Raw genomic sequence first — 24,685 nt, 5'->3', positions numbered from 1 at the left:
AGTCATATTTTTTAATGGCTGTGCATCATTTCCTCAGTTTTCCCTGAGACGGGGGAAATACGGATTTCAATGTTGTTCTTCCTCTTTCTTCCTTTCATTGATGTAAAAATCGTCATTTTGCATCATTGAAAGCAGGAAGTCCTATATATATCTTTGTCGAGGGGGTGAGGCTACAAACACTCCTTCCTAATTTTTCCAAGGGGGGGAGCAAGGGTGGACTGCTCTTGTGAAATTGTCTTGAAGGTCAGTAGCCTAACGTTCAAATTATCGCACAAATTATCGATACTAATACTTGTTAAAGGTCGAGTATTCTAGCCTGTGGCAGCCGTGGCCTACTGGTTAGGGCTTGGGGCTTGTAACTGGAGGGTTGCCGGTTCGATCCCAGACCAGTTCACGGCTGAAGTGCCCTTGAGCAAGGCACCTAACCACTCACTGCTCCCCGAGCGCCGCTGGTTGGGCAGGCAGCTCACTGCTCTGGGTTAGTGTGTGATTCACCTCACTGTGTGTTCACTGTGTGCTCAATGTGTTCTCTAATTGGGTTAAATTGGGTTAAATTGGGTTAAATGCAGAGAAACAAATTTCCCTCACGGGATCAAAAAAGTATATATGAGGGAATGATGCACGACCATCCAAAAATATTACTGGGTTGAGGTCAGGACAGTCATCCACACCAAACCATGCCTTTATGGACCTTGCTTTGTGCACTGGTGCACAGTTATGTTGGAACAGGAATGGCAAGCTGTCAAGTCAACGGAGAGTTGCTAGACTACCCCGGCAGCAAGTTAGATTTGATTTAGATTAGAATTAGATTTGCTGCTGCTAGGGGCGTCTAGATTTCTAGGCTAATATACCGTTGCTGTAGGCTATAATCTGTTAGCCTGGCCAAGGCCACGGCCACCTAGATCTCCTTGCAGGGAGATGATCGTCTGAACCTTTAAGTACATTTCAGAGTCTGTACTTTGTTACTTTTACTTGAGTAAAGAAGTTGAGTCAGTGCTTATACCTTTACCAGAGACATTTTTTTTAGTGATGTATCTGTACTTCTACTTGAGTATGGAAACTTCAGTTGCCATCTGTAGTCGTACTAGAGTCACTGAATCGCATGTGTATTTATTCTGCCTGACACTGCCTATGCCTCTACTTCAGATGAACAACTTGTTTGACCCTAACGGTGAAATGCTCAGGTTATTTTAACGGGTAAGTGGATTTAGAACCTTGTGTCTGTTTACACCCACGGCACTGTCACACCTATAAGGACTTTGCCTCAAATAATAAAAAAAAGAAAGTGAAAGCTGAAGAGGTGAAAACCACAATGTAGAAACATAAATCTGTCTGTCTGCAATGAAACAGGAACAAACTATAACAAACTCACAAGGAGGCCTGAGAAAAGGGCTGTGTGTAGGAACAGGCAGAGAGGCACACGGAAACAAAGCCCTTAGCCAAACCAGTGATTAAAATGACAGCCTAACCTACAGCATCACAGACTACATCATCAAAAGTACATACTGTAACACACACACACACATGCGCACACGCACACAGGAAGAGGGCCGGACTCTTGTTCTTGTTACAGTTTCCTTTTTACCCAAACTTACATCAGAGCCAACCCACTTCTCAACAGCTCTCCCGGTACACAGGCATGGAATGGATCATTACCCTCCACGGAATACTGCTCTGGATCTCCTTACGGGGTCCTGACCACTTCCATGTATCAGGTAAGAAAGCTCCAGTTTACATTGATACCGCGTAATTCAGACAATTACGGCTTTATCTGACTCAGTCCTCACCGCATGCTGGTCTAGGCTACATGTGCATGTGGACGTAGAGTGTTGAAGGTCACAGTGGTTTGTGGTGTGTGTGTGTGTGTGTGTGTGTGTGTGTGTGTGTGTGTGTGTGTGTGTGTGTGTGTGTGTGTGTGTGTATGTGTGTGTGTGTGTGTATTTTAGCCCTGAACTGTTGTGATAGCGGTAAGCCCAATTCCAAAAGTCAAAGTTGATTAAGTTGTTAAGAAATAGACCTACATCTTTTATGAAACATGTCAAAAGTAAGTTCTTCAAATGAATAGGCATCTGAGCAAGTCACACTTCTTCATTTTCTGTTTCACCACTCCATTTCCGCACTTGTCGCAGCAAGACAAATCTCCCATCCTGAGAGTTGCATTGTGCAATCGTTAATGTGTCAGAGGTGTCAAGGCATTAGATGTTAGGGGTGGGAATCGAGAATCGATTTTTCAATCCATTGTCCTATGCCTCCATGTTGTCAATTTATGGACTTTCACATACCTCGCAACCTCGCATACCATCGCAACAAACAACTACAAAGCACTGATGCATGTTTTTTAAATCACTAAACGAGACAGGAACAAACCACCGATCAACATATTTCAGCCATACATACCTTCCAGACCTCTCAGAGCACAGGATAAATATTTGTGACTGACGCCCGCTGTGCTTGTCACAACTAAACATGACGCAGCGTAGTATGCTAAAGTATGCAGTTTCATTTTAGAACCAGCCCCTGAATGACATAACAAATGCTCCAACTGTTGCCATTCTCAAATCTAGACATCACATCAAGCTGTTATTAGATGCTTTCTGCTAATTGATCAAATATACAAAAACCCATCATATGGTAGGCTACGGTCAAAAATCCTTGATTTTTGCTCCATTTTAACCCTCCCTGGTGAAATTTGACCAGCTTAAGATTCTGATATCATCCTAGCAACATTCTTGACACTGTCCCCTAGCAACATCCTGGATACCATCCTCCCAAAATCTTGGATGATGCTAGGGTGGTATCAGAATCATGAGTTGGTCAAATTGCACCATGTGATGGGGTTTCTCAGATCGCATCACAGTTTACTTAATCAGTACACTGTGTTTTATATCGTTTACAGTATAAGCTTTAAAACTATTATTTACTTATAATTTACTAATGTATTTGACTTTTTATGCTTTTCTTTGATATTAAGTATAATTAATTATATTGTCAATCTAAAGCACATTTAGTTGCCTCTGTGTATTAAATGTGTAATATATAAATACACTCCGAGACGTCCATGTCCAAGTTTGATCAAGTTTGATGTTCACATGGCAGTGAGATGAAGTACCCAGTCACACATGAAGGTCTAGAATCCAGAGTTGATGATATTAGGGTTAGAACTCATGCCTAAAGGAACCTGCAGAGATAAACTGTCAGACTGAGTTGCATCACTACCTGCTCACTGCTTCCTGTTTTTCCTGGGTGTTCTGGGGAGCAGGTCAGGACTGTTCTGGGAAGGAGCCAGTGATTGATCCTCCTGCTCTGGTGGTGAAGTACGGAGGTCCAGCTACAGCAACCTGCCGAGTTCAGTACAATGCTATGATGGGCTGGGAGACAACAGTGGGAGCAGTAACCAAAGAGGACGTACAGCAGCTGGTCTGGAGTGTGGACAACGTCACTGACTGGTCACTGAATGGAGGCATATCATGCTACGCTGTCTCTGACCATGGACAATGTCTGACTTCTCTACCCATCACCATATACAGTGAGTGAATCTGTTGTTGTTTTATTTTGTTTACAGTATTGGTATTAAACACACATGTATTATGACCACCACTAGCGTAGCGGTCATATAGTGATTGTCAAAGTTTTACTTTTTTTAAAAGTTTTTCTCCCGTCACCTTCTGAATTTTTGATCAATAATTCCTGGGCACCTTAATACTGGGGCACATTAAACTTGGTGGGCATGTAGCCCCAGTAGACTTTTACAGAAATTTAGTCGGGGGCCCCCCCGAAACCCAACATTTTTTCCCCCTAAATAACTACCTGAACTAAGGATGACGAAATGTTTATGGTATGTTGGTCTCAAGAGCCCACATCAACTTAAGCCTACCTCACATTGACAGACTTTGCAAAGATTTGGAAAATATTTTTGAAAGACTACAGTCTCAGACCCTCTCACATCTAAAGACAATTCATCGAGTTTCTAGTCACAGTCTAGTCACAGGCCATTCTCAGATTAGGATTTTGCAAAGACTGTGGGTCACTATTTACAAGACTGCTACTAGATTCCTTCAAATTATTTCCATCGTGCCACATATCAACAGGAACTCATCACGTTTCTGAAGCATTGTTTCATGTGTGACATCCCTAACAGATATACGTTCGACCGGAGCCGCGTCACACAGAGCAGGCCTGTTTGCGCCACGCCCCTTTTTTGGGGAAACAAGCCCTCAGAACAAGCCTGAAACAAGCCAAAGTGAACGGGTGTTGTTCACGGTCACTGATCTATAACGAATAACTTATTATTTATAGATCAGTGTTCGCGGTAGACAGACATGCCGAGAAGTTGCTGTGTGTTTGGGTGTACCAACCACAAAGCTAAGAACCCCTAACATTAGGCTACACCAAAAATAAATCAGACCAACGAAAACGGAAATCTAGGCTAACACTTGGCTAACACTAGCAGCTAGGCTATCGGCTATGACAGAAATTATCATATGTTGGAATTATCTAACGAACATACTTTACATCCAAGCCTGTCAGTCAACTACACAACATTACAATTAAAATAAGAGGCCAAAAATACAGGAAAACAATTTAGTTATTTAACTGGAGATTCAATGAGATAAGAGTATGTCCGGGTATGACACTGGCCACTGCTACTGCTAGCAGGCTACTCGGGAGACCGAAGGGACATGTTTTTACTTTGATTGAATTAAGCTTTTGAACGTATTTTTCACGGTCAACGACCGGCAAAGTGGTAATATATTGAGTGGTCCTATTGATTCGTTGTGTTTTCTGTTATCATTTACTCCTACGTTTTCAGTACGAATTACGTTTATTGAGCCTAATTTGCATTGGAGTTAATGGGAGACGTAGTTTGTTTCCCCCAAAAAGGGGCGGGAACGTTCGTCGCGAGTCAAGTTCCCGGATGTGCCGGTCTAACGTATAGAGCTGTTCTGTCACGTAGAATAATTAGACTAATAATTGATAAGAAATTAAATAACAAATAATGGCGTTGGAGCGAGGTCACTATTGTTTTTTAATGTTCACGTCACTATTTGCATGAGCCACGACTGAAAAGACTTCCGGTAATATCAAACATGTTTGATATTGTCGTAACGGCAAAACTAGAAAAAGACTGACTCCGATGGACTTAAAACCGCTAAGATTGGCACCTTACACTAAACGATTTTGGAAATTTAGTTGCCAACTGTTAAAATAGACCAAAATCGTACAATGTAAGCCAGCCTTTAGCTTATAACCAGTCATTTGTGATTTGCACCTCCATGGTAAAAATGTTAAAATGCAATATTATATTGCTTTAATCGCCCCTATCTTAAGATGAAATGTTATGAATCATATGTGTATGATTAACCGGACATCCTCTGGGAGTATGCCAAGTTTGTGGAATTTCATCCCTGGGGGGCTATAACATAAATTAATGTATGTGTACATTTAGTGACTGTACACCCATCGACCTGTAGATGATGCTATTCAGGAAAGGGTTGTTGGTTAAAGGAGAATTCTGGTGTGAAATTGAGCTTAACTGTACCGAAACATGTTAAGCTGTACTCACACGTGTTGTAAGACGCACCTTCGCTCACCCCCAGCATTCCGAACTCCTCCGTTTTCAGCCTAGTTTGCAGTAGGCTTGAATCTATTAGATTGGGCATTACGTAGCCTATGCAGCTAAATCGCTGTTTTTAAACCATTAAAAATGTCCCAAGTAACTCCACACTGCATTGGTAGACTTCTGAGGGTCCTGACATTTAAAACAAGATACTGAGAACTTTGGAAATGCACAGGAAGTTTATTAAAAAAGACTGTTTACAAGCAGTGCCTTCATAGAATCTCTCCGCTGGGTGCCCTTGGAATCAAGTCGCGATAAGCCGACTGACGAGCACGAACGAACAGGAAGGACAGGGGAACATATTGCTAAAGTAATTCCATAGGAAATATATAGTTATACTGTCTACATGAGCATGATGAGTAACAAAGCTCAAAATGTTTGCAATATGTCCCCCTGTCTTTCCTGTTCGTTTGTGCTCGTCAAACACTCATTTATACACATGAGCTGCAAGAGAAGGAGATATATGCATTGTCATTTGTCATGCAGTGTCATTTATTTTTGAGGAGTGAATGTGCAGAACTGAGCGGCGGTCATATTTTGTACCGCTATGCGGTACATCTCGTTTTTTGATCATTTCATCACTGACACTGACAGTTTCAGTGTTTTACTGCCTCAGCTTATAACTTTTCATGGGAAACAACTTTATTAGCATGACAAATATGTTTGCAGTGCTAAAGCAGATCATTTCTCTCTCTCTCTGTGTGTGTGTGTGTGTGTGTGTGTGTGTCTGTGTCTGTCTACAGAGATTCCAGAGAATGTGACCCTTAGCTTCGTAAATCACACGGGTCCACTGGTGGAGGGACAGAACTTCTCACTGCAGTGTGAGGTTCAGAGTGTGGCTCCAGTGAACAAACTCGCCGTCATCTGGTTCAGAGGGGACGACGAGCTGGAACAGTCAAGCTTCACTCAGTTCACTGTTGAGGGAGATCCATCTCAGGACGTCACTGTGAGCACTATTCTGAGTATCACAGCTTCCAGAGAGGACCACAGAGCATTCTACAGCTGTGCAGCTCATCTGGATATGAACACAGCTGAGCCCATTCCTGACACCAGATCCAGTAGTATCCGACTGGAAGTGTTTTGTATGTTGATTAATATTATGATTTTGAATTGTTATACTGTTTGTACTGAATATGCTTCTACAATTTTAGATTAGATTAGACTAGATTCAGCTCTGTCATTCTGCAGAGTACAAGTACAAATACAACACAATGCAGTTTGCGTCTAACCAGAAGTGCAGAAAAGCGCAAAGTGAAAAACAAAGTATATACAGGTTGTGTAGACAGGACAGGATATATATATAATTTGGCATGTCTTTGACTAGAAATGTCTGATGTGAAGAACAAATCTACTACTGTTAGCAGCACTAGTAGTAGCCACATGTAGCTGAGATAGCTGTGAAAGGAAATGTGACTGTCATTGCTGTAAAAGCTTTGATTTGTGACCAGCTTTATTTATTCATCTATCTATCTATCTATCTATCTATCTATCTATCTATCTATCTATCTATCTATCTTTTTATTTATTTCTTTATTTAAACCCAGATAAACCCAGCGTGCTAAACAGCACTGGGGACATGACCATCAGTGTTGGTGACAAACTGGAGTTGAGCTGCATGGCTGATGCCAACCCCAGCCCCTCCTTCCACTGGAAGCACAACGGTGTGGAGTTACCGGGTAACAACAATGATACGCTCCTGATCGACTCTGTCACTGAGGACAACAAGGGTGTTTATGAGTGCATCATCAGGAACGACCAAGGAGCAGTGTCTGCAAAGATGGACGTGAAAGTCGAGGTGAAGGGTGAGTACGGCTGTAGAAGTGTCTTTTCTTTTCTTTTCATACCTGTACTGTTTTTTTGTAACCCACCTATTCATTCTATTGGCATCTCTCTCTCTCTCTCTCTCTCTCTCTCTCTCTCTCTCTCTCTCTGTCTCTCAGGCAACCAGAGTGGAGTCATAATTGGTGTAGTGCTGGTGTTGGTCCTAGTTATTCTAGGTGCAGTTCTGATCTGGTGGAAATTCTTCAAAAAGCCATGAGCATAAGGGAGCACGTGTGTGTGTGTGTGTGTGTGTGTGTGTGTGTGTGTGTGTGTGTGTGTGTGTGTGTGTGTGTGTGTGTGTGTGTGTGTGTGTGTGTGTGTGTGTGTGTGTGTGTGTGTGTGTGTGTGTGTGTGTGTGTGTGTGCGTGCGTGCGTATTCCTAAATATTGTCAGGATGTTTTACTATAAAGCTATTGGGTGCATATTCAATGTATAGGGTCTTTCTTGAACTAACAATGCATTTGAATTGACATGGTTGGGGAGTAACTACATATAACGGAATTGCGTAGTTTAAAGGAATAGTTCGGAATTGTGGACATAAGACCTCATTTCCAATGAAGCCAGAGTGATATAGGTACAGTAGGTCAGTGGAGATAGTTTTCAGCACATTTCTTCCGGTCCATCTAGTTGTAGAGTTCACCGGTGCTAGGCAAGTGCAAGTCAACGATTTCTTAAGCTTGCCACTAAAAACAGTCTTACCCACTCCACAGAACACCTGAGACAAATAAATTATAACATTAGACTATTGATGTAGATGTCTGTGTTGATAGAATAATGTTAGAAATAAAACTAGCCTTGCATTTCAGTGATCACATTACATTTTGAGGGACTAGTTTCTTAGCAACAAGTATAACTATTGCAATGCGATGCAAGTTAGTTTTATTTATAACATTATTCTATCAACAGCAACACAGACATGTGTAACCCTATAGAATTTTGATTATAAGTTTTATTTTCATGTTTGTTTATTTACATGGAATGTGAATTCATAATGTTCATAATGCAAATGTTAAAATTAATACTAATTCATAAAGTTATTATTGTCATTGTTAAAAGGTTAAAAATGTGATAAATAAGAAGATAAGGTTTCTGTATTCCTGCAAGAATAAATAAATAAGTTAGTTTAATTTACTTACCTTTGATATAAATCCAATCAGCATCCGGGGTGAGAGGTCAGGTTGGAGTAGGAAGTGGGGGAGTGGAAGGAGAACGTGAGGAGAACGTGAGGAGAAAAGAAGACACGAGTGTGAGAAGCTGCGCAGTCTAGCTGCCAGTAGAAAATATTAGAAAAGCACGACGTATAAAGTGAATATTAGTATATGCAGGTAGATGAACAGACCGTGAATCTTTTATGTGTATACTATTGTTCTTTGACGTTACTATTACCGGACTTATTATCGTGTTAACGTGGAGAGACTTGTGAATTCCAACACGGAATTCCCGCGAGTGGAAAGAGCTAGTCAGCCAGATTTAGCTCGACTGGACTGAGAGACTGCTAACGAGAGACCTGCCCGGCCACTCGTCTTGGTGGCTTTCACGGACGCCCTCGCTTATTGAAGCTACAGCCTCCGTCAGGAGAGACGTCGCCCATCCGTATCACCAGCCCCACGCTGCGTGGTGAAAGAAGGGGAGCGGACATCTTGCCCTGGCTGTGAGTTGTGTTTTATTTTTGTTGCGCCACGCGCGAAGCAGCCATTTTGTTTTAGGCTTCTACGAACCCAAGCCTCGATACAGGCCTGCACCTCGAACTCCTAAAACTAGTTGGGTACCCATTCATATTTAGTTAGCTTTTGCCGGCTATAGGTTTTGGTTATATTCTGCCTACTGATTTATATGCATTGTTTACGGTGCTAGTTGAATGTGTGCATTCTACATTTGAAAAGTAAATAGTGAAACGTATTTGTGTTTGCCTTGTGAATAATTAATGTTGATATTTGATAGTTTAATGGTTCAATGACTTTAAAAAGTGGTTATTGCATATCTCATTGCTAAGGGTCTGTTTAAGAGATTAAGTACAGTCACACAGGATTTACTTTTGGTTAACTTTATTTGAATACTAGCTTACATTTAAATACTAGTACATGCTTTATTAGTGTAATTAAGTGTAAAAGCTTTATTATTGTGTTAGTACATTCAAAATAGTGTTAATTACCTAGTTACACACAGTATTGATTAAACCTTATATTCACAGTTTGTAAGTAAGAATTCGGGGAGCGCACTCCAATTAACAGCCAGACAGCTAGGGGGCGCTACATAAAATGGGGGCTCGTCCGGGATGGGTTTAATTAATGCTTAATTAGGTAATTAGTCATTTCTAATTAGCAGACAATTTAAGTTTTTCTCTTTAACATTTTATTAGTCACTTAAAGAAAATAGCAACTCAGCTTCGTGAATAGTAAAATACAATCCTATTTGAACATGGCTCAGAGTAGACACACAGCATTAGTAAAAGAGCTCCAAGCATGGTGCCGTGGAGAGGGATTGGATGAGGCTCATACCCTCATGGTGCTTGTTCCAGAAGGACTAGAGATCTCACAGATTGAAGAAACCATGGAAACCGTCAAAGTGTTGGGTCGAGTGCGTGTGAGAGGGCGCGCATTCAACGAAAAGCTGAACCGTATAACTGTTCTATGTGAGTGCAAAGAGAAGGTAGAGCCTGGTAAGGTTCCCTCTGAAGTGTTGCCTAGTGGTGGAACAGCGACGTGGCAGATTGTGATGGTGTCTGATGGTCCTGTGTTATCTGAGAGTTCTGGGTTGAATGAGAATCCTCAGAGCCCATTGGAGAATTTGTTAGGGAATGCTGGAAATGGTAGCTCGGCTGAGTCTATTATTCGTGCGGTGAGTGACTTACTAGTAAAGATGGAGAAACCGTCAGGTGAAAATAGTAGTTACCGTCGTTTGCGGCTTTTCTCGGGAACGTTGCCGACCCCAACTGGGGAAGAGTCGTTTGAGCATTGGCTCGAGCATGCACGCCTTATGGTAGAGGAGAGTGATTGCTCTTCTAAGGAGAAGAGGCGGCGCATAATGGAGAGTCTTAAGGGTCCTGCATTAGCGGTGGTAAAGGCTGTACGGACCGCTGACCGTGATGTTAGTCCGGCTCAATGTCTAGAGGCCATCGAAAGTGCTTTTGGATCTGCGGAGACAGGTGAAGATCTGTATTTTGCTTTTCGGCTGCTACAACAGCAACCGAAAGAGAAACTGTCTGATTATTTAAGGCGATTAGAACTTTCTTTGACCAAAGTGGTTCGTCGTGGAGGTCTTCCCCTTGACCGTGCAAATCGTGCTCGAGTCGAACAGCTGCTTAGAGGTGCCGTTCACTCCGACATGATGTTGGTTCAGCTTAAGCTTAGAGAACGGAAGGAAAGCCCACCATCCTTTCTTGAGCTTTTGAGTGAGATCCGCAATGAAGAAGAATATGAGTCTTCCAGAATGAAACTGAATTCATCTGTGCAGCGAGTCCATGCAAACGCTGATATGGATAGTAGACAGTTGGATATTCAGGCTTTAAAATCAGAAATGAAAGAACTTAAGTCCATGTTTGCTTCAATGGCAACCCAATCTTGCCACACAGTTGCCGATAGCAAGGAGTCATTGATAAAAGTGCCCACTCCAGAGACATGTGCTGATACTGAAGTAGCTGCATTGAAAAAACAATTGAAAAAGTTGCAAAATCAGATGACAGCGAAACAGTCAAAAGTGTCTGATGCCCCTGCTGCAGCGTTGAGAGTGGAACCAGCTAGACCTGCACAGAGTGAAACCAGACAACAAACAAGCGACTCAGATGGAAACTTCTGTTATCGCTGTGGCGAAAATGGACACTTTTCTGCAAAATGTAGAAACACAGAGAATCAGACTAAAGTTATTCAGAAGTTGATACGGTCTCTTAGAAGAGCTAAACAGGGTGAAGCATCTTCTCAGGGAACACAAAGCGGTAGCACTGTGTGTGCTGCTAAGAAGAGTGAGGTGGTCACACTGAAAAGAGATATTCCACAGGGGTTGATTGGCCCTTCCTCAATCGTTCCTGTAAAGATAAATGGCCAACAGTGTGACGCGCTTCTTGATAGTGGCTCACAAGTCACCATTATCTTTGAGACTTGGTACAAGCGTTACTTACCTGATGTCCCGATCCAGCCAGTGTCCGGGTTGGCGATATGGGGGTTGAGTGACTCGAGTTATCCCTACCTTGGATATGTAGTGGTGGATATGGAGTTTCCAGAGAAAGTCACAGGCACGAATGAGACCATTTCTGTCTTGGCTTTGATTTGTCCAAGTCCTCAAAGTCCTGAGCAGATTTCTGTAATCTTAGGCACCAACGCCAATCTGTTTCAGAGGTTAGCTAAACTGTGCAAAGAGACTGCAGGAGTGGACATAGCACAGACACTCGGCATAAAAGCAAAGGACTCCGTCTTGCCTGCAAACCAGTCAACCGCTGGGGAAGAAGAGGATGAAGTGGGATGCGTGAGATGGATGGGTCCGGGTTCCCTTACCTTGTCTCCTGGTGGCGAGTGTTTTGCTATCTGCGAAGTAGAGTTGAAGACACCTTTGGATCAAGACATGCTGATGGTAGAGGCCTCCACCACTGTTCCTTTACCGTCTGGGGTACTGCTACAGCCTATGGTTGTACCCGCCAGAGCTGTAGATGTTGACCACTTAACCGTTCTGATACAGAATGAGTCACTGAGAGACACGGTTATCCCAGTGGGGACTGTGTTAGGGCAGCTATGTCATGCTGATCCAGTGGTGCCCTCCCCAAAGACAGACACAGCGTCGGTGAATGTTCCAACCAAGTTAGATCCCAAGTTGATTCAGTTTGGCGACTCGCCTATACCTCATCAGTGGAAAGAGCGTTTGCGCCAAAAGCTGTGTGAGAGAGCTAGTGTGTTCTCTTTGCATGAATGGGATGTTGGCCTGGCCCAAGACGTAGAACATCACATCCGGTTGACGGATCCGAGGCCATTCAGGGAACGTTCAAGACGCCTAGCCCCAGCTGACATTGACGACGTTCGTAAGCATTTGCAAGAGTTATTGAAAGCTGGAATCATAAAAGAGTCGCGTAGTCAGTATGCATCTCCTATAGTAGTAGCCAGAAAGAAGAACGGGCGTGTTAGGATGTGTATTGATTACAGGACACTGAACAGCCGTACTCTTCCCGACCAATACACTACTCCACGCATAGATGACGCCTTAGATTGCTTGTCTGGGAGTAAGTGGTTTTCCGTTCTAGATTTACGGAGCGGTTATTACCAGATTGCAATGGCGGATGAAGACAAGGAGAAAACCGCCTTCATCTGTCCTCTTGGATTTTTCCAATTCGAAAGAATGCCACAAGGCATTACTGGAGCACCTGCGACGTTCCAAAGACTAATGGAGAAAGCTGTGGGTGACATGAATCTCCTTCAGGTGTTGGTGTACTTAGATGATCTCATTGTCTTTGGACGTTCGTTAGAAGAGCATGAAGAGCGCCTCCTGCGGGTGTTAGACAGGCTCGAGGAGGTTGGACTGAAACTGTCAATGGACAAATGTCAATTTTGCCAACCACGTGTCAAATATGTGGGGCACATTGTGTCTGCCAATGGCGTTGCCACTGACCCTGACAAAATAGAGGCAGTCGCTAAGTGGCCTAGACCCACAGACCTAAAGTCATTGAGATCTTTCCTTGGGTTCTGTGGGTATTACCGACGCTTCATTGCGAATTACTCCTCCATAGTCAGGCCACTCACCGAACTGACAAAAGGCTATGCGCCCACACAGCGTGGAAAGAAGAAAGACCTGGACAAGACAAAGACCTACTTGAAAGAATCTGAACCATTCAATGAAAGATGGGACCAGTCCTGTACCGATGCTTTCAAGCGCATTATCCAGTGTCTGATCAATGCACCTGTGTTGGCCTTCGCGGATGCCAATAAGCCGTATGTGATGCACACCGATGCCAGCTTCAAAGGGCTTGGCGCTGTTCTGTACCAGGAATATCCGGAAGGATTAAGACCTGTGGCATTCGCCAGTAGGAAATTGAGCTCGCCAGAACAACGTTATCCTGTCCATCAGTTAGAGTTCCTTGCTCTAAAATGGGCAGTGGTAGATAAATTTCATGATTATCTTTACGGAGCCAGGTTTACGGTGCGCACTGATAATAATCCTTTGACCTACGTGTTGTCTACTGCTAAGCTCAATGCGACCGGTCATCGGTGGCTTGCTGCTTTGGCCACATATGATTTTGATGTTCAATACAGGCCCGGAAAAGCCAACATAGATGCTGACTTGTTGTCTCGTAACATAGCTGATGTCCCTGAGTGTGGTGAATGGGATAGTATGTCACAGAATGTTGTGAAATCCATTTGCAAAAGGGTGCAAGTTGATGTGTTCTCTGGATATGTTGAACAGTTAGGAGCATCACCATCATGTATCCCTGATGTGTATGCCTTTCCATCGCAGCTACGCTTAAACTCTCTGGAGCAACTGTCAAAGGCTGATCTGATTGAAGCTCAGGGGAATGATTCTGTGATCAGGCTTGTGATTGAGGCCGTAAAGCAGGGGGTTTGGCCTAGTAACAAGAAGTTAGATCCTGAGATGCTGTTGATGAAGAGGGAGGTAGGCAGACTAGTTATGAAAGATGGACTCTTGTATCGAGCGAGTAAGAAAGCTGCAGAGGAGGCACTACAGCTTGTATTGCCTGCGGAATACAGAGAGTTGGTGTTGCACTCTTTACATGATGACATGGGCCACTTAGGAGTAGAAAGAGTCACTGACCTCCTAAGAGCTAGATTCTACTGGCCGAAGATGGCGAATGATGTGGAGGAATATGTCAGAAATTGTGGACTGTGCATTACCCGCAAAACACCGTGCAAGAAAGCTGCTCCCCTACATCAAATTGTCAGCAGTGGTCCAATGGACCTTGTGTGCATTGACTTTTTGTCAATGGAACCAGATAGCAGTGGCATAAGTAATGTACTGATTGTGACAGACCACTTTACCAGATACGCTCAGGCTTTCCCCGCCAGGAATCAGAAAGCCTTGACCGTGGCAAAGATCCTGGTCGAGAAGTATTTTGTACACTACGGACTGCCCACAAGGATTCACTCAGATCAGGGCAGAGATTTTGAGTCCCGGTTGATAAGAGAGCTTCTGACCATTCTGGGCATACGGAAATCTCGAACGACTCCGTATCATCCCCAAGGGGATCCCCAGCCGGAGCGTTTCAACCGGACCCTGCTCTCGATGCTGGCTACTCTTGGTCAAGAAAAGAAGAGGTCCTGGAGTCGGCATGTAGCATCCTTAGTACATGCGTACAATAGTACCAAGAGTGACGCCACGGGATACTCTCCCTATTTGTTGATGTTCGGCAGAGAGGCAAGACTCCCAGTAGACCTGTGCTTCAGAACATCAAGTGATGGGAATGAGGACGCCAACCACTTTCAGTATGTGGCAAACTTGAAGCGTGACCTGCAAAGGGCTTACCAGCTGGCGAGTCAAGCAGCAGACAAGGTCCACCTACGCAACAAGAGAGCCTATGACAAGAAAGTTAGTTTCCAGAACATACAAGAGGGAGATCGGGTTCTGCTGAGAAACTTAGGACTAAAAGGGAAGCACAAGCTTGAGAGCCGTTGGAGTTCACTGCCTCATGTGGTTGTGGGAAAACTGCCAAACTTGCCTGTTTACCGTGTGAGGCCTGAGGGAGGCAGAAATGTTAGGACCATCCATCGCGATCACCTGCTACCTATTGGACATGCAGTGAGAATGCCAGAGGATCAAGCATGTGATGAAGCCCCTGCGAGACCGAGAACCCGGTCAACAAGAAGGAAACCAAGACCGAAGATGACAACACAACATGAAGAGGTCCAAGAGACAACAGATTCATCTGATATGGAGTATGACCGACCACACAGGCCGTACAGAGAGTATATGGACCGCCTTCTGGAAAGAAAAGAAGTGTCTGATAGAATTCCTGAGAGCTCCGGTGATGAAGATGGCAGAGACCCCAGTCCTGATCTTCCAGCCGTGGAGTGTGAACCAGACAGAAATGAAGCGGAAAGTCATGAAGTCACAGATACGGAATGCTCTGACTCTGAAGCAGACCTGGATGTTGTGAGAACCCCTGTCTGTGCACCAAAAGAGAGACTGAGCTCCAAACCAAGAGTAGAAAGAATACTTAGACCAAGAACAACAGAGAAAAGACAAGTAAAACCAGTTCTGAGACTTACTTATGATGAACCTGGTAAAGCCAGTGAGCAACCCATAACAATAGTTCATAGAGGCATTATCATTAAGTTAGGTAAAAACTAAGTTAAGTTAAAAACTCCTAGTGCATGTAAAAAGGCTTAATACTTAAAACAGTATCTAGAGTTGAGGTGTTAAGATGTTTTAGTGTCTGATGAGGACATCTAGACGTTTAGTAAGGGGAGGATGTAACCCTATAGAATTTTGATTATAAGTTTTATTTTCATGTTTGTTTATTTACATGGAATGTGAATTCATAATGTTCATAATGCAAATGTTAAAATTAATACTAATTCATAAAGTTATTATTGTCATTGTTAAAAGGTTAAAAATGTGATAAATAAGAAGATAAGGTTTCTGTATTCCTGCAAGAATAAATAAATAAGTTAGTTTAATTTACTTACCTTTGATATAAATCCAATCAGCATCCGGGGTGAGAGGTCAGGTTGGAGTAGGAAGTGGGGGAGTGGAAGGAGAACGTGAGGAGAACGTGAGGAGAAAAGAAGACACGAGTGTGAGAAGCTGCGCAGTCTAGCTGCCAGTAGAAAATATTAGAAAAGCACGACGTATAAAGTGAATATTAGTATATGCAGGTAGATGAACAGACCGTGAATCTTTTATGTGTATACTATTGTTCTTTGACGTTACTATTACCGGACTTATTATCGTGTTAACGTGGAGAGACTTGTGAATTCCAACACGGAATTCCCGCGAGTGGAAAGAGCTAGTCAGCCAGATTTAGCTCGACTGGACTGAGAGACTGCTAACGAGAGACCTGCCCGGCCACTCGTCTTGGTGGCTTTCACGGACGCCCTCGCTTATTGAAGCTACAGCCTCCGTCAGGAGAGACGTCGCCCATCCGTATCACCAGCCCCACGCTGCGTGGTGAAAGAAGGGGAGCGGACATCTTGCCCTGGCTGTGAGTTGTGTTTTATTTTTGTTGCGCCACGCGCGAAGCAGCCATTTTGTTTTAGGCTTCTACGAACCCAAGCCTCGATACAGGCCTGCACCTCGAACTCCTAAAACTAGTTGGGTACCCATTCATATTTAGTTAGCTTTTGCCGGCTATAGGTTTTGGTTATATTCTGCCTACTGATTTATATGCATTGTTTACGGTGCTAGTTGAATGTGTGCATTCTACATTTGAAAAGTAAATAGTGAAACGTATTTGTGTTTGCCTTGTGAATAATTAATGTTGATATTTGATAGTTTAATGGTTCAATGACTTTAAAAAGTGGTTATTGCATATCTCATTGCTAAGGGTCTGTTTAAGAGATTAAGTACAGTCACACAGGATTTACTTTTGGTTAACTTTATTTGAATACTAGCTTACATTTAAATACTAGTACATGCTTTATTAGTGTAATTAAGTGTAAAAGCTTTATTATTGTGTTAGTACATTCAAAATAGTGTTAATTACCTAGTTACACACAGTATTGATTAAACCTTATATTCACAGTTTGTAAGTAAGAATTCGGGGAGCGCACTCCAATTAACAGCCAGACAGCTAGGGGGCGCTACACATGTACGTTCACGTTGATAGTCTGACACGTTGTCTCAGGTGTTCTGTGGAGTGTGTAAGACTGTTTTTAGTGGCAGGCTTAAGAAACCGTTGACCTGCGCTATAGCACCGGCAAACTCTGCAAGTAGATGGACCCGATTAAATGTGCTGAAAGCGGTTTCCACTGACTGTCCTATGTCCAACATTCGGAACTATTCCTTTAAGTTTAATTTAAAAGCAGTCATAGCTATGCAAATAGTTGTGTAATTATTAAAACAGACTCTCAGTATTTGTGTTATGATTTTAAAAGTATATGTGACCTCAGAATGATCTCCGAGTAAAAATAAGTGCTGAAGTCTGACTTTGTGGTGGCTGTTATTTAAAATGAAAAGGTTAGTCATAATCTTAATTCAAGTTATGAAAGATTTGTTTATGAAGTTTGATAGATGTCAGTGTTGATTACTTTATGGTTAACATGGCCAGATTGAAAAGGGTTAACAGTTGAAAAAATCATTAGAAATTTAGAAAAGCTATTGAGTCAATCCGTGTCAAATCAGATAAGGTTGTTGCTGCACCGTCTCAGATTTTGTTCAAGCTTTGTCCTACAACCAAGGCCTGTGAAATATTTCTGTGCAAATCATCTGTCTTAATATCTTTTTCAGACCTTGAAATTGTTTCATTTTTACAGCTTGAAAATCATCACATGCCATGTTAGGGCATTAATATCTTAACAAATATGTTCCCTAGCCTCTCCACATTTTCTACGGTGGAAGATCAATTCATAATTAGCATGTGTAAACAATTTAACACACAAATGGGTTTAATGTAATTTATTCATCATAAACTGTTAAGCTTCTGCAAGCATAAAAAGAGTTCATTTGAATTTGATATGGCCTGCCATCTCATTTTGGGTAGCCCCCCAAAACATGTCTGTGGTATATAGCATCGGGCCCGCACAGGGAACGTGTCTCCTCTCAAGTTAGAAAGTGCAATAAGACCAACTGAAAATGAAACCTGGCGTTTTTCTAGGCTGATTTGACATGGAACTACACTCTCATCTGGCGTAATAATCAAGGCAACTTGCAAACTACTGGCACTACTACTGCTTGTTGTCTATGGGGACTATTTTCAGATGCTGCGTACGATATCACTGCGCCTATGGTACGTTTGCAAATGTACGTTTTTCTAGGCTGTCAAATCAGCCTAGAAAAACGCCAGGTTTCATTTTCAGTTGGTCTTATTGCACTTTCTAACTTGAGAGGAGACACGTTTTAAATGGGAAAATTACCTGAAATCTTAGTCACTTTTAAACATGAAGCTAGCAGGCGAGAAGCTAATGGTCTAATCCGATTCAATGATCTATGCTAGGCTGAAGCTAAAAGTTGTATCGCCAGACTCACAGAATGGCTGGATGATCGGGAACAAGGTAAATATCGATTGTTTTGCTCGAGGGGAGGTGGAAAATGAGCGTATTTCCAAAAATTATCCTAGTCAGTAATCAGTAATATCCTCACTCCAAAGTGAAACTGAAAGTGCAAGAGTGATGATATTACCAGAGACGGTTTATAAAGCGAGACGACTCATATGAGGGTACTCATATGAGTGGCAAGTGGGCACCATTTCATTCCATTGAAAACCCCCTTTATGATTCATCTTAGTAACAATACGATCTTTGATATTACTGTGCCGAGTCGAAGTGCTCCCAAGTGTTATTCCGCCACACACCATAGTCATCCCTCTTACCCGCTTAGAAATGCACCACATTTTATTTTGTCTCACCATACTTGGTCATGTGACTACTCCTGTTACTATACTTTAATAGGGAAAACATGGATATGTTTGGTCATTTCTCTCTGTTTGGATCCGAATGAACTGGGCTAGCTACCTGTGCTATCAAAGTAGCGCCGCGCACCAGAGCCAGTGCAGTGCACGCATTGAAACGTGAGAGGTATGTATCAAGTGTTATGTGGGACAGTTAGCTGGGTTCATCAGATGTGTTTTGACATGGGTAGGTGAAAACGTCATTGGAGTCATTGGAATGGCTGTTCGACTTATGTCGGGTTGAATGACGGCTGTCTCGCTTCCCCCTAGCGCCTCTGAGCGGAAAAAACACGCATGCAAGTTTGTGCCACCGGGATCAAGCTCATGAAAAGGCAGACTGACCGATTGAGGACCGGTAGAGGAGTGTTGTGAAATATACACGCTCAGTGTTGGGGAGTAACAGAATACATGTAACGGCGTTACGTATTCAGAATACAAATTATGAGTAACTATATTCCGGTGCAGTTACAATGTAAATAGTTGGTATTTAGAATACAGTTACATTGTTGAAATCTATGGATTACATGACGATACTTCTCTGTTTTCGAAGTTTATTCACTCTCTAAATAAATTAAGGCAACTCCATGCATTTCCCTGAAAGAAATCTAGATGAAATTGTTTCCATGTTTAAATCCAAGCCCCGTCGTCTTGTACTAGCCATTACACCCGTCAAAACGCATCCAGCGCGCATTATGGACGCGCTATCGGAGGCACTGAAATAACTGACAACAGATTTGGAGCAAAGTAAGTGTTAGTAACTTCTGCTCCTCAATTATCGTGGTTCTTGATGTCTGTTCAAAATATATTTCTAATCAGTTACACAGTCTTTGCTAATCAATAAACAAATCCTAGTTCACGTGTTGATTTAGACCTAGCCTACAATAAAACCCATCTCTATAGGCACTGCATTCTGTTTTTTTTCCCCATTCCATCTTAAAATAGCTTATGGGTTATTTGTTTCTAAGTAGATCTAGGCTACATTTACGTTTTAAAATTAATTATGGTACAGCCTATGACAGCAAATTATTCTTGCGAGTAGAATAGCCTATTTAACGTGCGTTTTTTGATTGTCATTTAGCAATCACGGTCATTTTAAGAGCACTGATAGGCTATACAGTATAGTAGGCTATTTACACTTTCAGGTAATTTGCATCCTACCTGTCATATATCTGCGCCCCTCACTTTTATTGGGTTGATCTAAAATCTCACAGGCACACCTTATATTTTCTATAAGTCCCTGTTCCAACTTGAAGAAGAATCTTAAAGCGGTAGTAGTAAAGAAGTAGTAAATTAGCCTGAGGAAGACGCCTGCTTTAGATTTACTGGTCACCTGGCTATTTTATAGTTGTATCAGGTAGCTTAGTTGAATTCACATTCTCCTATGTGGGCCGCATTCAGCCATTTGGAACAGAAGAACACACCAGAATAGGCCTAAACTGGATTTGATGGGCGCATTCCTACACTTAGCCTATAAAATGCATTTCAATGCGGAAGTAATCCAAGTATTCAGAATACGTTACTCAGATTGAGTAACGTAACGGAATACCTTACACATTACATTTTTGGGCATGTATTTTGTATTCTGTAACGGAATACGTTTTGAAAGTATCCTTCCCAACACTGTACACGCTAAAGTTGTAGGGGAAGCTCTGCAGAGAAATCTGCAAGCGTAAAACGTCGCCAAAAACCTGCATAGCACCCTTTGATTCTCTATATTTTTTAAAGGCTACATCAATATTATGAAATGGTTACAATCATTTTTTTTGTCAACAAAACAACCTTTGTGTTGTGTAGGTAGACCAACACATCAAAGTATGTTGTGTGACACAGCCAGTGCTAAATAGATTTTTTAGAATGTGTCGAATATCCAAAATCCAATATAAAACCAACTTAACCACGCTGGTCAAACCGAAAGGGCAGCAAAGGCACCAATGAATGATGCTCTGAATGAGTAACATTGCCCTAGCCTGAACCCTAGGGTGAGAGTGGACTTTAGAATATCTAATCATGCGATATGACTACACCGGAACACAATGAGCCATAAACATACCTTTGCAGTCAAGACACAGATAGTTCACCGAAGAAAACCCGAACTGAACAGACGCACCGTAAACCAAGCAAAATTCTTCCGCGGCGGCAGTGGTATCACCAGCGCCGTGATTTTAAAGAAACACCGAAGCTATCTCACATTGGTCTAGGACCAATTTCCTTTTTTTGTTTTATGTTACCAGATTTACAAGCACAAGTAACCCACTTCTCAACAGTTCTCCTGGGACACAGGCATGGAATGGATCATCCCTCTCCGGATACTGCTCTGGATCTCCCTCCTGTGTTCTGACTTCTTCCATGTATCAGGTAGACTAATAAAGCTATGAAACAGTCAAAAGAAAGTTCCTAAAATGAATAAGCCTAGTATGAACAAATAGCCTATTTCTACAAGTTCTGTTTCAACACTTCCGTTTGAATTGTTGCATCATTGATCAAGCATGTGAAAGATTATTAGACGGGGGTTAAGGTGTTAAGATAGTTCGGTAAGGGTAGAAATCGTCATTTGATAATCGTCTGTCAATCCATTAGCACTATCAATTCCTCTAATCAAAGCCAGCATGTTTTCAACGACTCTGTTCTGAGAGAAACAGAAAGTGAAATTAAAATACACTATGCAGTTCTGCGTGGTTTATCTTTTTCTGACTAGCTGTGATGGCCACATACTGTAGTCGAAAATGAAATAGCATTGAGGCATTGTAATCGCAGGTATCTTTGGTTGACAGGTTCCAAACTGCATGACATTTGTAGGATGTATAGGATCATTATGACACCCTCTGAATGTATGCATTGGTTCATGGGGGACCATACAATAAATGAATATATGTGTACATTTAGTGATTGTACACTACACACACGCATGCATTAACACATACAAAGATACATGCACACATAGGCAGGCACACACACACACACACACACACACACTCATCTAGTACATCTAGTTTAATAATAAACATGTAATACATTAGCACTTGAGCTGACATCACGTCCACGTCAAAGATAGATCAAGTTTGATGTTCATGTGTGCGATATTCATGAAGCACCCAGTTACACATAGAATCCAGAGTTGCTGGTGTGAGGGTAGAATGCCAAAAGGAACCTGCAGAGATGGTTCCTGAACTTCTTTAACTGTCAGACTGAGTCCTATACCTTCTCATTGCTTCCTGTTTGTCCTGGGTGTTCTGGGGAGCAGGTCAGGGCTGTTCTGGGAAGGAGCCAGTGATTGACCCTCCTGCTCTGGTGGTGAAGTACGGAGGTCCAGCTACAGCAACCTGCCGAGTTCAGTACAGTGCTCTCATGATGGGCTGGGAGGCAACCGTGGGAGCAGATATCAAAGATGACGTACGGCAGCTGGTGTGGAGTGTGGACAACGTCACTGACTGGTCACTGAATGGAGGCATATCATGCTTCGCCAACTCTGAAGATGGACAATGTTCGACTTCTCTACCCATCACCATTTATAGTAAGTTAATCTGTTGTTTCCTGTGAATAAATCCAAGGTTGATGCTTGAGTACCACATATTCAAAGAAAAATAAAGTATATATATATATATATATATATATACAGAAAAACAAATATTCTGTATATTCTGTTTATGGTATTGATATTGAGCACACATGTGTTTTTTGATCATTTCAATGACACTGACTGATTTACTGCCTCAGAATAGACCAACTTATAACATTTCATGGGAACTGAAAATAAATACTGACATCATTGACATCATCATCATCATGACAACAAATACAAAAGTGAAGTTAATCTGTTTTGGTGTGTGTGTGTGCGTGTGTGTGTGTGTGTGTGTGTGTTTCTCTACAGAAATGCCAGAGCATGTGGCCCTTTATATAAGCGATGCTGGTCCACTGGTGGAGGGGCAGCAGTACTCACTGCAGTGTGAGGTTCAGAGTGTGGCTCCAGTGAACAAACTCACCGTCATCTGGTTCAGAGGGGACGACGAGCTGCAACGTTCAGGACGCCCTGAGTTCACTGTTGAGGGCGATCAGTCTCAGAACGTCACTGTGAAAGCTACTATGGAAATCACAGCCTCCAGAGAGGACCACAAAGCCTCCTACAGCTGTGCTGCCCAACTGGATATGCACACAGCTGAGCCCATTCCTGACACCAGATCCAACAGGATCCCGCTGGAAGTTTTTTGTGTGTTGATTAATGATTTGCAATCTTTATACTGTTTGTACTGAATATGCTTCTTCAATTTCAGATTAGATTAGATTCAACTTTATTGTCATTGTGCAGAATACAAGTAGACTGGGTAAACCCATCTCGATCTGCCAGCAGTTGGATGTTGCCCTGCAGCTCAGGCTGGAAAACCTGCGTTTCTCCTGCCTCCTGTCCATGTTGGCTGTGTCCAGTCACAGATGGGCTTATCCACCAGACGCACCCAAAGCGTTGGTCTGATTGGTTGAAGAACTGCTCAAGCGTACAGAGTCATTTGAACTATGCCCATTGATCATGCATCCTGTGCAGTAGAAATACAGCAGACTCCCCAGACTAGTGTTCATTCTCAAAAGATTGAGTTACAATACAAGTACAAGGACAACGGAATGCAGTTTGTGTCCAGAAGTGTTATCCAGAAGTGTAAAAAAAACCCAGAAAACTTACAGCAGGACATCTGATAATCATGTTGTTCTCCCTGCAATATCCTTATATTAACTTGGTGATTATGTGTCATTCTCATTCTGTATTCTGTTTCCCTGTTCTTCCCTTGGCAGATAAACCCAGAGTACTGAACAGCACTGGGAACATGAGCATCAGTGTTGGTGACAAACTGGAGTTGAGCTGCATGGCTGATGCCAACCCCAGCCCCTCCTTCCAGTGGAAGCACAACGGTGTGGAGTTACTGGGTAACAACAACGTTCACCTGATCGACTCTTTTACTGAGGACAACAAGGGTGTTTATGAGTGCATCATCAGGAACGACCAAGGAGAATCGTCTGCAAAGATGGACGTGAAAGTCGAGATGAAGGGTGAGTAGGATGTAGAAGCCTTCCTTTCTTTAATTTTCATACATGCACTGTTTTTTGTAACCCACTTATTTGTTCTATTGCCATCTCTCTCTCCCTCTCCCTTTCTCAGGCAACCAGATTGGAGTCATAATCGGTGCTGTAGTATTAGTGGCGGTGTTGGTAGTTATTATTATAAGTGCAGTTTATATCACACTTAAAAAAAGGGGCTCAGGTGTTATATAGAACTATGCAGGCTTTCAAGGGGGGGGGGGGGGGTTCTTTTGATGAACCCTTCAACCCTTCATGGGGTGCCATATAGGAAGCATGCAGTAGAACCATTTTTGGTCCTAAGTAGCAGTGCAACTGTTGAAAATAAAAGTCTTTGCTACAATAATTCACCGTTAAATGATTTAACTATTTAAACTGCTCAACTGTTTAACTGTTCAGCCATTTCAACTGTCAGTTGTCATCAACTATGACTCCCGGCCTCTGCCCACAAATGTTTCAAAATAAAAGCTCTCACTACAATAATTCACTATGGCATAATTTAACCATTTAAACTAACCTCCCCTCCCCCCCCAAAAGCTTCTGTATACAAAGTGGCACACATACATTCATGTCACATAGTTATCTCATTATTATTATTACATTATTATTATTTATTTAATTTTTTTACTTATATGGTTGTTCATCGCGTG

The 24,685-nt window shown here is 42.4% G+C and overlaps 1 protein-coding gene across 1 annotated transcript; it reads left to right on the top strand.

Moving 5' to 3' along the window:
- Positions 1 to 1,485: 1,485 nt before the first annotated feature.
- On the top strand, positions 1,486 to 24,264 carry LOC134088377 (carcinoembryonic antigen-related cell adhesion molecule 5-like). Its single transcript, XM_062542317.1, has 5 exons — positions 1,486 to 1,715; positions 22,216 to 22,485; positions 22,843 to 23,178; positions 23,754 to 24,008; positions 24,118 to 24,264. Exons 1-5 carry the CDS (start codon positions 1,640 to 1,642, stop codon positions 24,228 to 24,230), a joined length of 1,050 nt encoding a protein of 349 aa, XP_062398301.1. The 5' UTR covers positions 1,486 to 1,639; the 3' UTR covers positions 24,231 to 24,264.
- The last annotated feature ends 421 nt before the right edge of the window (positions 24,265 to 24,685 follow it).

The sequence above is a fragment of the Sardina pilchardus genome, chromosome 1 (assembly GCF_963854185.1).
Source record: "Sardina pilchardus chromosome 1, fSarPil1.1, whole genome shotgun sequence".
In the NCBI taxonomy this organism is placed as follows: domain Eukaryota; kingdom Metazoa; phylum Chordata; class Actinopteri; order Clupeiformes; family Clupeidae; genus Sardina; species Sardina pilchardus.
This window is presented reverse-complemented; position numbering and strand designations above follow the sequence as displayed.